Source organism: Anomaloglossus baeobatrachus, chromosome 5 (genome assembly GCF_048569485.1).
Source record: "Anomaloglossus baeobatrachus isolate aAnoBae1 chromosome 5, aAnoBae1.hap1, whole genome shotgun sequence".
In the NCBI taxonomy this organism is placed as follows: domain Eukaryota; kingdom Metazoa; phylum Chordata; class Amphibia; order Anura; family Aromobatidae; genus Anomaloglossus; species Anomaloglossus baeobatrachus.
The window spans coordinates 519,736,116-519,749,124 of NC_134357.1; the positions used below are offsets into that span (position 1 = coordinate 519,736,116).

The 13,009-nt window shown below is 41.9% G+C and overlaps 1 protein-coding gene across 1 annotated transcript in view; it reads right to left on the reverse strand.

Annotated features, from left to right (window-relative positions):
• LOC142312875 (uncharacterized) overlaps positions 1-13,009 on the reverse strand; it is a 115,844-nt gene that overhangs the window by 46,449 nt on the left and 56,386 nt on the right. The window contains exon 8 of the mRNA XM_075351859.1: positions 5,800-6,386. Coding sequence (XP_075207974.1) covers positions 5,800-6,386 — 587 coding nt within the window. The remainder of the gene's footprint in view (positions 1-5,799; positions 6,387-13,009) is intronic.

Below are 13,009 nucleotides of genomic sequence, written 5' to 3' on the forward strand. Positions count from 1 at the left end.
CAAGTCAGTATTCACACAGCAGTTTCTGCTATTTCATGTATTCCCCTTACATAGTCACTGGTGTGCATACCTTATCTCCCCATAGTGATGTTTTTTTAGGTTTTTGCACCCAGTTCAGACTTAGAATGGTGTTCCAAACATTCCTTATTTGCTGATATAAAGAAAAAGAAAACTATTAACACTTCAGGGGCTGCCAAGCATTTCTCACAAGAACATGAAGGTGATTTGAGTGATTTTAGCTGTATGGGTTTCCTATGGGTTAACAACCCCAAACGGGGAGGTGGTAATTGGAAAAAAGTATAAGTAAAGGCAGAGGCTTTATGGATTCTTAATTTCAATACTAGGATCCCCTTTGGATTGATTTACCACCATGATTTGTATTTTTATTAACCCCTTCCCCCCGGCCGATTTTCTGTTTTTTTTTTCGCTCCCCTTTTTACGAGAGCCGTAACTTAATTTTACCATCTATCTTGCCGTGTGTGGGCTTGTTTTTTGCAGAATGAGTTGTAATTTTAAATGAAACCATGAGTTTTACCATATAGTGTACTGGAAAACGGCAAAAAAATTCAAAATGCGGAGAAATTGCAAAAAAAAGTGTGATTGCACGATTGTTTTTGAGATATTTTATTCACAGTGTTCACTATATAGTAAAATTGATGTGTCAGTGTGATGCCTCAGGTCATTGCAAGTTCGAAGACACCAAACATTTATAGGTTTACTTTTAACTAAGGGGTTAAAAGAAATCAGAAGTTTGTGCAAAAAAAGTGGCGCACATTTTGTGCCATTTTCTGCGACCTATAGCATTCTCATTTTTCGGGATATATGGCTCATTATGGCTTATTTTTTGCATCTCGAACTGTTCTTAAGGTACCATTTTTGTGCAGATGCTACGTTTTAATCGCCTGTTATTACATTTTGCTCAAAATTTGTGGTGACCAAAAAATGTAATTTTGCCGTTTCTCCCGATCAAAGCAGCACTGCTCAGATCCGGAGAAATGCTCATCTCTTGTAACATGCAGTACTCGGCTGTTTGTTACAGGACCTGAGTCATGTGACCTACAGAAGTCATCACATAACTCTGTGCTACCATGACAACCATCGGATCCTTGTGATCACGTCTAGTGACTTCCGATGGTGGTCGGTAAGTAAACTTTACCGCGATCGCCGTTAAAATAACGCTGTAACATTTTGACAGCGCCATTAAAAGGGTTAACAGGCATAGGTGGATAGTGATTCTACATGTGGATATAGTTTAAGACTAGATGTGTTTGAAAAAGGCTTACTAGCCGAAAATGTGTTCTTTTATTTGCTTGCATCCTGAATAATTCTGGAATAAATTCTTTACAATTGTTTATGAAGTTTGGGGTGCCCCGATCCTTTATTTGCTGCACTCTTTTGGATAGTCATGTTACGATTATGATCGATAGATCGAAACGCGTCAACACAGATTGCCTTCCCTGACCTGTAAAGATGTTTATATGAATTTGAAATAAATTGGATTTTAAGGAGCACCGAAATATTTTTTTTGTTGGATTTGTGTCATTACCCAGCTGTGGCTGATGGGTTTTTCAGTCTCCTAAACAAGATTCTGAGAGCTGTAATGAAGCAACAAGGTGGTAAGTTTCCCTCTGTAGTTTGCTTATATTAGAGACATGTAGGCAGGGATTGTAGCCTTACAGACTTTGCTGCTGCTACTTAAAAAAATCTATTCTATAATAATACTGTTCTTATCTACATTTAATGTAGGGCAAGCTGCCGGAGAAGTGATAGTGTATTAGAGGCTTGTAGGCAGTGATTCTAGCCTTACAGACCTCATTGATGCTGCTGCTACGTTAGTTTCATTTAAAGTCCGGCCAACCCGAACTTCCATGAATCTGTTCATCACTAATGCTATTATATAATTCATAATTTTATTTGTTTTTTCTCCTATAGGCATATAACAAAAAAAAGCAGTCAGTACAAATTGTAAATGATACCATATGTTACAAGTAACTGTATATGCAATTCAATAGTATTGTTTTGTATGACATCTAGTCATCTATAACTAGGGATGGTCAAATACCAAAATATCCGACTTTGCGTATATCCGACGAATAGCCCACCGCTATTCGACTATTCGCAAATATTCGACGCGCAATGCAAGTCTATGGGAAACCCGAATAATTTCATGTTGGACCTAACGGCGAGCTGTGGTGACTAAGGAAAAGGCCAAAATGGATGGGAAGTCCCCCCCCCCCTCTGTGGAGCTGGAAGTTGGAGCAGCGGGGATATGTATCGTTCCCGGAAGCTGCGCCAACGTGTATGTAGATGATGTTGTGCAGCCAAACCAATCACAGTAACACCACAACTAAGATGGCTGCGGTGTTACTGTGAGACCAAGCAACATCCATTGGCTGGAAATCAGATGCCAGGAAGTCAGAAATGAAAATGAAAGTATCGGAGCGGATGTTGTTTTATCCGTCGGATACCGAATGGTGCGAATAGCCTGTTATCCGTTGGATACTGAATAGTGTTGAATACATTCGCTCATCCCTACCTATAATGTGTTAGCTATGTTTACACGCTGCTTTTTTTTTTATACAAATAAGCTGCGTTTTACAGTACCAGCAAAAGCTATGCAACTTCAGAAATTTTTCCTGACTTGAATTTGTGAACTGTAGTGTTTTTTAAGTCTGCAGCATGTCAATTCTGTGTTTTTTTACAGCAATTTTTCACCCGTAAAAAATAAAAACAGGTTTTGCTGCACCTTTGCAGTATTTTGGGTGAGTAATAAACATGCACATTAGACAAATCACATGTAATCTTTACCGAAAAACGCGGCTAAAAAAACCCCCAAAAAACCAACACCACTCAAAAAGCAACAAAATCTGCAGAATTTTTACTATAAGGCTATGTTCACACGCGGCATCTTTTTTGTCAGTGCATCTTGAGTGCATCTTAAAATGCACCGTGGCAAAAACGCATTTAAAACGCAATGCGTTTTAACCGTGTTTTGACCAATTCTTTTTTTTTTTTTAGTCAAATCTATTTATTGGAAGGGCTCAAAAACGTGGTAAAAACCCAAAAAGAATTGACATGCTGCATCTTGAAAAACGCAGCCAAAATGCAGCGAACAAAAGATGCCCAGTGTGGACAGCAAAATCAAAATCTCATAGACTTTGCTGGGAGAAGGAAATGCATGTAATTTGATGTATCTTTGTTACCTCAAAAACGCAGCAAAAGATGCCCTGTGTGAGCTTAGCCTAAAGAGACCAGGTATTGGCTGCAGAAATAAAGGCTGCAAAAACATTGTGTGAGAACATAGACTTAAGGCTACTTTACACGCTGCGATATCGCTAGCGTGGGTACCCGCCCCCATCTGTTGTGCGACACGGGCAAATCGCTGCCCGTGCCGCACAACATCGCCCAGACATGTCACACATACTTACCTGCCTGGCGACGTCACTGTGACCGGCGAACTGCCTCCTTTCTAAGGGGGGCGGTTCGTTCAGCGTCACAGCGACGTCACGCTGCGTCACTGAACCGCCGCCCAATAGAAGCGGAGGGGCGGAGATGAGCGGGACCAACATCCCGCCCACCTCCTTCCTTCCGCATAGCAGCCAGGAGGCAGGTAAGGAGAGCTTCCTCGTTCCTGCGGTGTCACACGGAGCGATGTGTGCTGCTGCAGGAACGAGGAACAACTTCGTTACTGCTGCAGTAACGATTTTTGAGAATGGACCCCCATGTCACCGATGAGCGATTTTGCACGTTTTTACAATGAAGCAAAATCGCTCATAGGTGTCACACGTAATGGCATCGCTAATGCGGCCGGAGGTGCGTCGCCAATTCCGTGACCCCAACGAGTTCGCATTAGCGATGTCGTAGCGTGTAAAGCCCCCTTTACTCTGTTGGGTTAACGGAATGTGCCCGTTTTCTTAACAATGACTACATCTCTAGATTCAATTTTCTTTTTGGTATCACACTGATAATTGCATATATTTCTTAATCATTTAGTGCTTTAAATTGCTTTCCACTTCTCTTCTACAAGTGCATCTCAATAAATTAGAATATCATTAAAAAGTTAATTATTCAGTAATTCAATACAAAAAGGGAAACACACATATCATATAGACTCATTACAAACAGACTGATCTATTTCAAGTGTTTATTACTGTTAATGTTGATGATTTTGGCTTACAGCCAATAAAAACCCTAAAGTCATTATCTCAGAAAATTAGAATATTATATAAGACTAACTGAAAAAATTATTTTAAGCTCAGAAATGTTGGACAACTGTAAAGTCTGTACAGTAAATGCACTCAATACTTGGTCAGGGCTCCTATTGCTTGAGTTACTGCATCAATGAGGCATGGCGGCGATCAGCCTGTGGCACTGCTGAGGTGTTATGGAAGCTCAGGTTGCTTTGATAGTAGCCTTCAGCTCGTCTACATTGTTGAACTGGTGTCTCTCATCTTCCTTTTTACAATACCCCATAGATTCTCTATGGGGTTTAGCTCAGGTGAGTTTGCTGGCCAGAGAAACACAGTGATACTGTGATTATTAAACCGGGTATTGGTTCTTTTGGCAGTGTGAACAGGTGCCAAGTCCTGCAGGAAAATTAAATTTCCATCTCCAAAAAGCTTGGCAGATGGAAGCATGAAGTGCTCTAAAATTTCCTTGGTAGACGGCCGCACTGCCTTTGGTGATAAAACACAGTGGACCTACACCAGCAGATGACATGGCTCCCCAAACCATCACTGATTGTGGAAACTTCACACTAGACCTCCAGCAGCTTGGATTGTGGCCTCTCCACTCTTCCTTCAGACTCTGGGACCGCGATTTCCAAATGAAATGCAAAATTTACTTTCATCTGAAAGCAACACTTTGAACCACTGAGCAACAGTCCAGTTCTTTTTCTCATTGGCCCAGGTAAGATGCTTCTGGCATTGTCTATTGGTCATGCGTGGCTTGACACAAGGAATGCGACAGTTGTAGTTCATGTCCTCGATAGATCTGTGTGTGGTGGCTCTTGAAGCACTGACTCCAGCAGCAGTCCATTCCTTGTGAATCTCCCTCAAATTTTTGAAATGGCCTTTTCTTAACAATCCTATCAAGGCTGTAGTTATCCTGGTTGCTTATGCACCTTTCCCTACCACACTTTTTCCTTCCACTCAATTTTCCATTAATATGCTTGGATACAGCACTCTGTGAACAGCCAACTTTTTTAGCAATGACCTTTTGTGGCTTACCCTCCTTGTGGAGTGTGTCAATGACTGCCTTCTGGACATCTGTCAAGTCAGCAGTCTTCCCCATGATTGTGTAGCCTAATGAACCAGACTAAGGGACTATTTTAAACGCTTAAGAAGCATTTCCAGGTGTTTTGTGGTAATTATTCTAATTTTCTGTGATAATGACTTTAGGGTTTTCATTGGCTGTAAGCCATAATCATCAAATCAAATCATTTATAGAAATAAACACTTGTAATAAATCACTCTGTTAGGACTCTATATAATATCAGTTATATGTGTTTCCCTTTTTGTATTGAATTCATGAACTAAATTAACTTTTTGATGATATTCTAATTTATTGAGATGCACTTGTATGACATTAATTTGATTTTTGTACCTTGCTTATTTAGTCAATAAAATGATTTAAAAAAAAAAAAAAGCTATTTCCCTATGTGAGGGCTCTAAAGTGATTTTGTTTAAAACACCTCCCACATTCTGAACATAAAAATAGATTTTACTCTTTGAATTCTCTGATGTTCAAGATTTGATTTCTTAGTAAAAACAAATCCCATATTGAAAATATGAAAACTACTGCCCTGTGTGAATTCTCTGATGACGAATAAAACCTGATTTGTCTGAAAAACACTTCCCACATTCTGAACATGAATATGGCTTCTCCCCTGTGTGAATTCTCTGATGTGTAACAAGATGCATTTTTTGATTAAAGCACTTCCCACATTCTGAACATGAAAATGGCTTCTCCCCTGTGTGAATTCTCTGATGTGTAACAAGATGCATTTTCTGATTAAAGCATTTCCCACATTCTAAACATGAAAATAAATGCTCCCTTGTATGAATTCTCTGATGTATATTAAGACTTGCTTTTTGACTAAAACATTTCCCACATTCTAAACATGAAAACGGCTTCTCCCCTGTGTGACTTCTCAGATGCTCAACAAGTTTGGATTTCACTGTAAAACATTTCCCACATTCTGAACAAGAATATGGTTTCTTCCCTGTATGATTTCTCAGATGTGTAACAAGATTTTGTTTGAATGCAAAACATTTCCCACATTCTGAACATGAAAATGGCTTCTCCCCTGTGTGACTTCTCTGATGTATAACAAGAGCTGAGTTACCTAGAAAACATTTTCCACATTCTGAACATGAAAATGGCTTCTGCCTGGAGGGAGCTCTTTGATGTTCACCATTCCTTTTGTTAACTTTAATATACTTTGAAGTCTGTGATGAATCAGTAGAAACAATCTGCCAAAACGCATTGCATAATAGATCTTTGTTGTGAAATGCAGGAGGTTTATCCGGGATAATGGCAAACTCTTCATATGTGTCCGCTGTAACATTATGATCATCTACTTTAAGGTGTGATATCATATGTTCTTTTGGGCTCCTGGTACAGAAATCTGCCAAAAATGAAACCATTATTATTATTATTATCATCATCTAATAACACTGCCTCTAAGACACATATGAATTCCAATATACAGTGGACAAAATAAGTACGGTAATTTTCGTCTAATCTGACCACATGACCTTCTAACCATGCCACTTCTGGATCATCCAGATGGTCATTGGCAAACTTCAAATGGACCTAGACGTGCTAGAGTGAGCATGGGAATCTTGCTTGCCCTGCAGGATTTTACTCAATGACATCATAGTGTGTTACTAACAGTAATCTTTGAGACTGTGGTGCCAGTTCTCTTCAGGTCATTGACCAGGTCCTCCTGGGTAGTTCCAGGCTAATTCCTGACTTTTCCTTACCCGATGAGGCGAGATCTTGCCTGGGACCATAAACCAAGCAGTCATCGTGCCTTTATTTCATTTTATAATAATTGTGCCAAAAGTTGTTGTTTTCTCACCAAGCTGCTTACCTATTGTCCTGTAGCCCATCCCAGCCTTGTGCAGGCCTGCAATTTTGTCCTTTTGTGTCCTTCGACAGCTGTTTGGTTTTGACCATTGTGGAGAGGTTGGGGTGTGACTGATTGAGCATGTGGACAGTTGTTTTTTTTATAGAGGTAACGACTTCAAACAGGTGCAATAAATACAGCTAATGGGTTTTTCAGGTCCTATATACATCCAGAACCAATAGCAGGTCTGGGTGCATATTTCTAATCCCTGTCTAACTGTCCCAGCCTATAGTAGCATACATAAAGAGATCTTTACAAAAAGTATTATACTTCCTAAAGATCCTTTACGATATGATAATGAGACCAGCGACTAGTCACAAGGGTATTACTTCCCTTGGCTAGTTGGCCTCCTTAGCATGTGAGCATGCCTCTGTGGGCGTGCTAACATCCTAATGAATACGCAGCATCAGAGGCATGGTCAATCTCACCTCTCTGCTGCCACCACGCCCCATGCTGGATTTCGGCTCAGTGCGCATGATCAGAAGTCCCTGGGACTTCCGGTCATGTGCACTACATCAGTTTGAAGATGGGGCGCATACACCTGGCTTCATAGTGCACATGACCGGAAGTCAAGCCCAAGGGTTAGTAATGGAGAGGAGACTATCAGACACTCCCATTAGTAATCCGGCAAGTAGGAGTTATAAAAAAGACAATAAAAATTATTTAAAATATTTTAAAAAACACCCCCCGACTCCCTCATTTACCAATTTATTTAAAAAAACAAACAAAAAAAATGACGATCAGATGTAATCCATGAACTCAAATGTAGTCCAATAATAGGAACCTAAAAGACATAAAAAGAGAGAGGTTAAATAAAAAAAGGCACAGTCCCTCATTCACCACTGCATTAGCTCCCTAAAAAAATCCGGCAGGTTTGATGTAGTCCATAACGAACAGTGATCCCATGATGTCCGGCGATTCTCTAATAAAAGCTATGGAACCTGGTTCTGAGATCAAGGCTCCATAGGTTACTCTCGGTCAGTGCCAGCCCCGGATTTTCTCATGAGTGCTGAAGTCAGTAACTCACTCACTTCAGTGGCCATGTGAATATCTGGGCCTGGTACTGCCCTCCGTGATACCCGGCAAAAGCAATGAGGTTATGTAAGGTTACTGATGTCATCACCGCCCCCACTTCCCCTTGGCGAGAGCAGTGATGACGTAAGTAACGTTACATGTCCTCACCGCTCCTGTCGAATCTCATGAAGGGCATCACAAGATCCGCAATTTCTCATGAGCGGTGACGTCAGTGAACTACTAACGTCATTCAAGAGAAATGGCCGCAAGTGACCTATGAAGCATCGTTCACTTGACGTTGTGAGATCGCTATTTGCTATGGATTACATCGGACAAGCAGGATTTTTTGGGGGGCACTAATACAGTGGTGAATGAGGGACTGTGCCTTGTTTTTATTTAACCTTTTTTTTATGTCTTTCAGGTTACCATTATAGGACTACATCTGATTTCATTAATTAAGTCTGATCTTCATGGGGTTGTTTTTTGTTTGAGGGAGTCGGGGAGTGTTTTTAAAATAAAATGTTTTCACTGTGTCTGTTTTTTTAACTATATACTTATGGGCTCAGTAATGGGGTGACTTACCATTAAAATCACATGGGCTTGATGCCAGCTACATTACACAGCTGACATCAACCCCAAAAGGGTTACCTGGATTGCCACCACACCAGGGCAATTGAGAAGAGCTGTGTAGAGCATCCGAAATGGCGCATCTAATGGCTGCTATATTTAGGCTGTGAAAAATAACCATGTGCCTTCCCATCCTGATAATACCAGCACCCAGTTGTCTGCTTTGGCTGGTTATAAAAAATGGGGTGGACCCCAAGTTGTTTTTTTTTTTCATTTATAATTTGTTTATTGATTTAAGACGTGTCCCCCCAACTGGCTAACCTGCCAATGCAGCTCAGGGATGATATAATCAGACTGAGAATGGACATGAATATTGGCTCCTCCCAGCCTAAAAATATAAGCTCCCAGCTGTGTGCTTTACCATGGCTGGTTATCCAAAATGGAGGGGATCTCAAGCTTTTTTTGTAAATAGCCTTATGGATTTAAGACTACTAGTCAGAGCTAGGGGGTTGCAAAATCAGGGTAAGAGCAGGATAATTGCCCTGAAAACAAATGAGAATACGAATATGACTTAAAATAACAGAGAAAAAAAGTTCAATTAAAAAAAAATAATCTTGAACTAGGTGGAAGTGAAGGTTGTAGGCCAACAATGTTTTTTGTTTTTTTTTTTTAATTTGGGGAACACACAAAACATTGGGAATTGTAAATACAAATGACAAACTGCGCAAACCTTGGAGGAGTATAACATTGGCTGGGTGCAGCTATTATAGTTCTGTAATTACTACTCAGCCAAAGATACTGACAAGTGCTGTGGGATCAACACCTGGTTCATTTTTAAAAATGTCCACGTTGGCTGTAGACAAGCGGATGCACCTCTGCATGATCATACCCTCTTCCTTGCTAAATGCATGGTTATCAGGGCAGGCCATCACCCCCAAGGCGTAAAGAGCATGCTCAAGCCTTGTGTCTAATTTGAAGACCGAGAGCAAAATGGGGCAAAACCATCACTGAGCAAATGGAGGAGTGTGGAAACATACTCTTCCACCATGTTGCTAAAACGCTGCCTCCTGCTACTACGGATCATATTAGATGGTGGTGCAGGATGTTGTGGCACGCTGAGGAATTTTTCCACATTTCGGCCATGCTAACCCTTCCTTCTGAGGTAGTGCCTGTGCCCCAGCTGTGTTGGTGACTTCCTCCTCCCTTGTCTTGCAGTTCCACTGAGCCCTTGCTGGAAACACCATCAATAGTGCATCTACCAGCGTGCATTTATATTCACACATTTTCCCATCACGCTCCAGTGTTCGAAGTAAGGATTAAATGTTCTCCTTGTAGCGTAGATCCAGCAGGGTGACCACTCAGTAATCAGCAATGGTAAAAGTACGGTCAACTTGGTGGGCGTTGCGCAGGCACTGCATCATGTATTAGCTCATGTGTGCCAGGCTGCCCATAGGCAACAACAAGCTGTCCTTGGTGAGTAGTGTCTTGTGTGTTTCCTCAGCATCCCCCCAGCCATGTTCCATTTATTTAAAACATATAAAGAAAATTTTAGATTTATGGAATAAAGAAAGCATCAAATGAATTAATGTGAGTGTCGATCCTTCTTTTGCCCAGCCACACTCCAGTGATGTCCATGACCTGCTATGGGTGCCACTCTGCTGTGAACACAGTTCCTCCTACTCCTTCAAAACTGTCTCTGGGCTGGACAGTTGTGTACCTGGCCACTCTTACAAACCCTCAGAGCAAAGTGTGGACGACAGTCTTGATAGTGTGAATGGTCCTGCTCCTCTTCTTCTTGTGCCACCACCTCATCCATCATTACAAGAATTGTTTTTTCAAGGAGGCATAGAAGTGGGATGGTAATGCTGATGGCGTCATTAGCGCTGGCCAAGTTGGTGGAGTATTGAAGCAGTGCAACACGGCACACAGGTCCCGTATGGAGGCCGACTCATTACTAATCCCTGGGCTTGAAGTCAGCTGTCAATTCACAGCTGATATCAACCCCAAAAAATTACCTCGATTGCCACCGCACCAGGGCAATCGTGAAGAGCCGGACAAAGCGCCAGAATTGGCGCATCTAATGTGATACGTTATTTCTGGGGTTGCTGCAGGCTGGTATATGTAAGCTGGTAAGGGCCAATTAACCATAGGCCTTCCCACCCTCATAATATAAGCCCCCAGCTGTTTCCATTACCTTGGCTGTCTATAAAAAAAATAGGGGGACCTCATGCCGTTTTTTTTTTCAATTACTTATTTGTTTAAGACGTGGGGTTCCCTCTATTTTTGATAACCACCCAAGGTAAAGCGGACAGCTGAGGGCTGATATTATCAGGCAGGGAGGGGCCATGTATTTTGGCCCCTTCCCAGCCTGATACCAGCCCGCAGCTGCTACTTTAGCTGGTTATCAAAATAGGGGGGACCCCATGTCATTTAAAAAAAAAAAAAAATTAAGGCTGGGATGGCAGGTAAATCAGTGAAATGGTGCTCAAATGAATAGGAACAGTAAACAACATGTTATTAACATTTATCAGGTACTGACAACAGCTCACATCGGAGTTGAGGCTCAACGCCCGGCATGGAGTTAAGCCACCGCTCTGATCAGAGTCGTAGTAAGTACCCTGCAAATGTGAATAGCTGTTCTTTACAGTTCCTGAGCACCGTTTCCTACCTTTTCACTGATTTCCCTGCCCTCCCCAGCCCTTAATAATAAAAAAACAAACTGTTCAGCCTCTGAACTTGAACACGGAATTCCCTGAGAAGTCCGTGTTCGAGACACAGATACTAGGTGTCCGGTACGAATGCCAAACTTTTCCGTTCAGGTTTGGTCATCAATAATGGCTACAGATTCGAAGTGGCATCAGAGGTCAATTTCTTTGACACCTAAATAAATTGCCTTTAGTGATGAGCAAGCCTAGGGAGCCCAGGTACTTTTAAAACGATCAACTGTAGCATTCAGCAGTGCCGTCAAATATTCCATTTTGCGAATCTCAGAAATGCTATAAGTAAGTCCCGTAGTAAGTTAGATAGGGCAGGGGATTGGACTTTTTCCAATGGAGAGCAATCATGCATGTGGCTGCTGTTAGAACGTGTAGTAACAATTTAGCTTAATTCTTCCCCAACCCTCTAGCAGTGACATTAAGAAGGTAGATTGCTGGATCCAGCTCCACCTCCACAAAAAGCACCTCTTGTATCAGCCTTTTCACTGAGTTGCAAAACTTGGACAGCCTGGGGCAGGTCCAAAATATGTGAACGTGTGACCCAACTAACAACCACAACGCCAGCATACACTCGGGAGTTGAGGATTTAACTTATTTAGGAACTCTGGGGTATGATACCAAAACATCATGATCCTATATTGATTCTCCTTATCTGAGGTACATAAGGAGGTTTTAGCCGCCTTATCCCAAATATACTGCCGTGTATGGGCGGAAAGCTCCCTCCCCAGGAAAGACTTCCACCTAGCCACATTTTTTTTTTTAAAAGGATTGATTTGAGGGGAATTAATTAACCTATAGATATCTGATATTAACCCTTTTGTTGACGGGCCTCTCCTACAAAGCTTTTCAACCAGGAAAACGACTGCTGTAGGAAGGAGGGAAATAGGAGTGCAGCAAAAGCCAAACAGATGTTGGTGATAGGGGACTCTATAATTAGGTGGACAGACAGGGTCATTTGTCGCCAAGATCATGAATGCCAAACACTGTGTTGTCTGCCGGGTTCTTGGGTTTGGCATATTGCGGATCGGATAGACAGATTGCTGGGTGGGACTGGGGAAAACCTAGTGGTCATGGTGCACATTGGTACCAATGACAAAGTTGGAGGCAGGTGGAAGGTCCTTAAAAATGATTACAGGGAACTAGGAAAGAAGCTGAAGTCCAGGACCTCCAAGTTGGTGTTTTCAGAAATACTACCGGTGCCAAAAGCGTCACTAGAAAGACAGCGGGAGCTTAGGAAGATGAATCTGTGGCTTAGAAATTGGTGCAGGAAAGAAGGGTTTGGGTTCATGGAAAACTGAGCTGACTTCACAGTCGGCTACAAGCTCTACAGTAGGGACAGGCTGCATCTCAATGGGGAGGGTGCGGCTATGCCGGGTGGAGAAAATGGTCAGACGGATGGAGGAGCTTTTAAACTAGGATCTGGGGGAAGGGAGAGTAGTAGAGCAAATAAGGGGATAGATAGAGCAGATAGAGACAGTGAGACAGTAGGGGTCAATGAAGTTTTTGGGCGGGCTGAGACATGGAAGGTATGTAGGGAGGCAAGGAGTAAGGAATGTGTTAAGTATTAAATGTCTCTTGG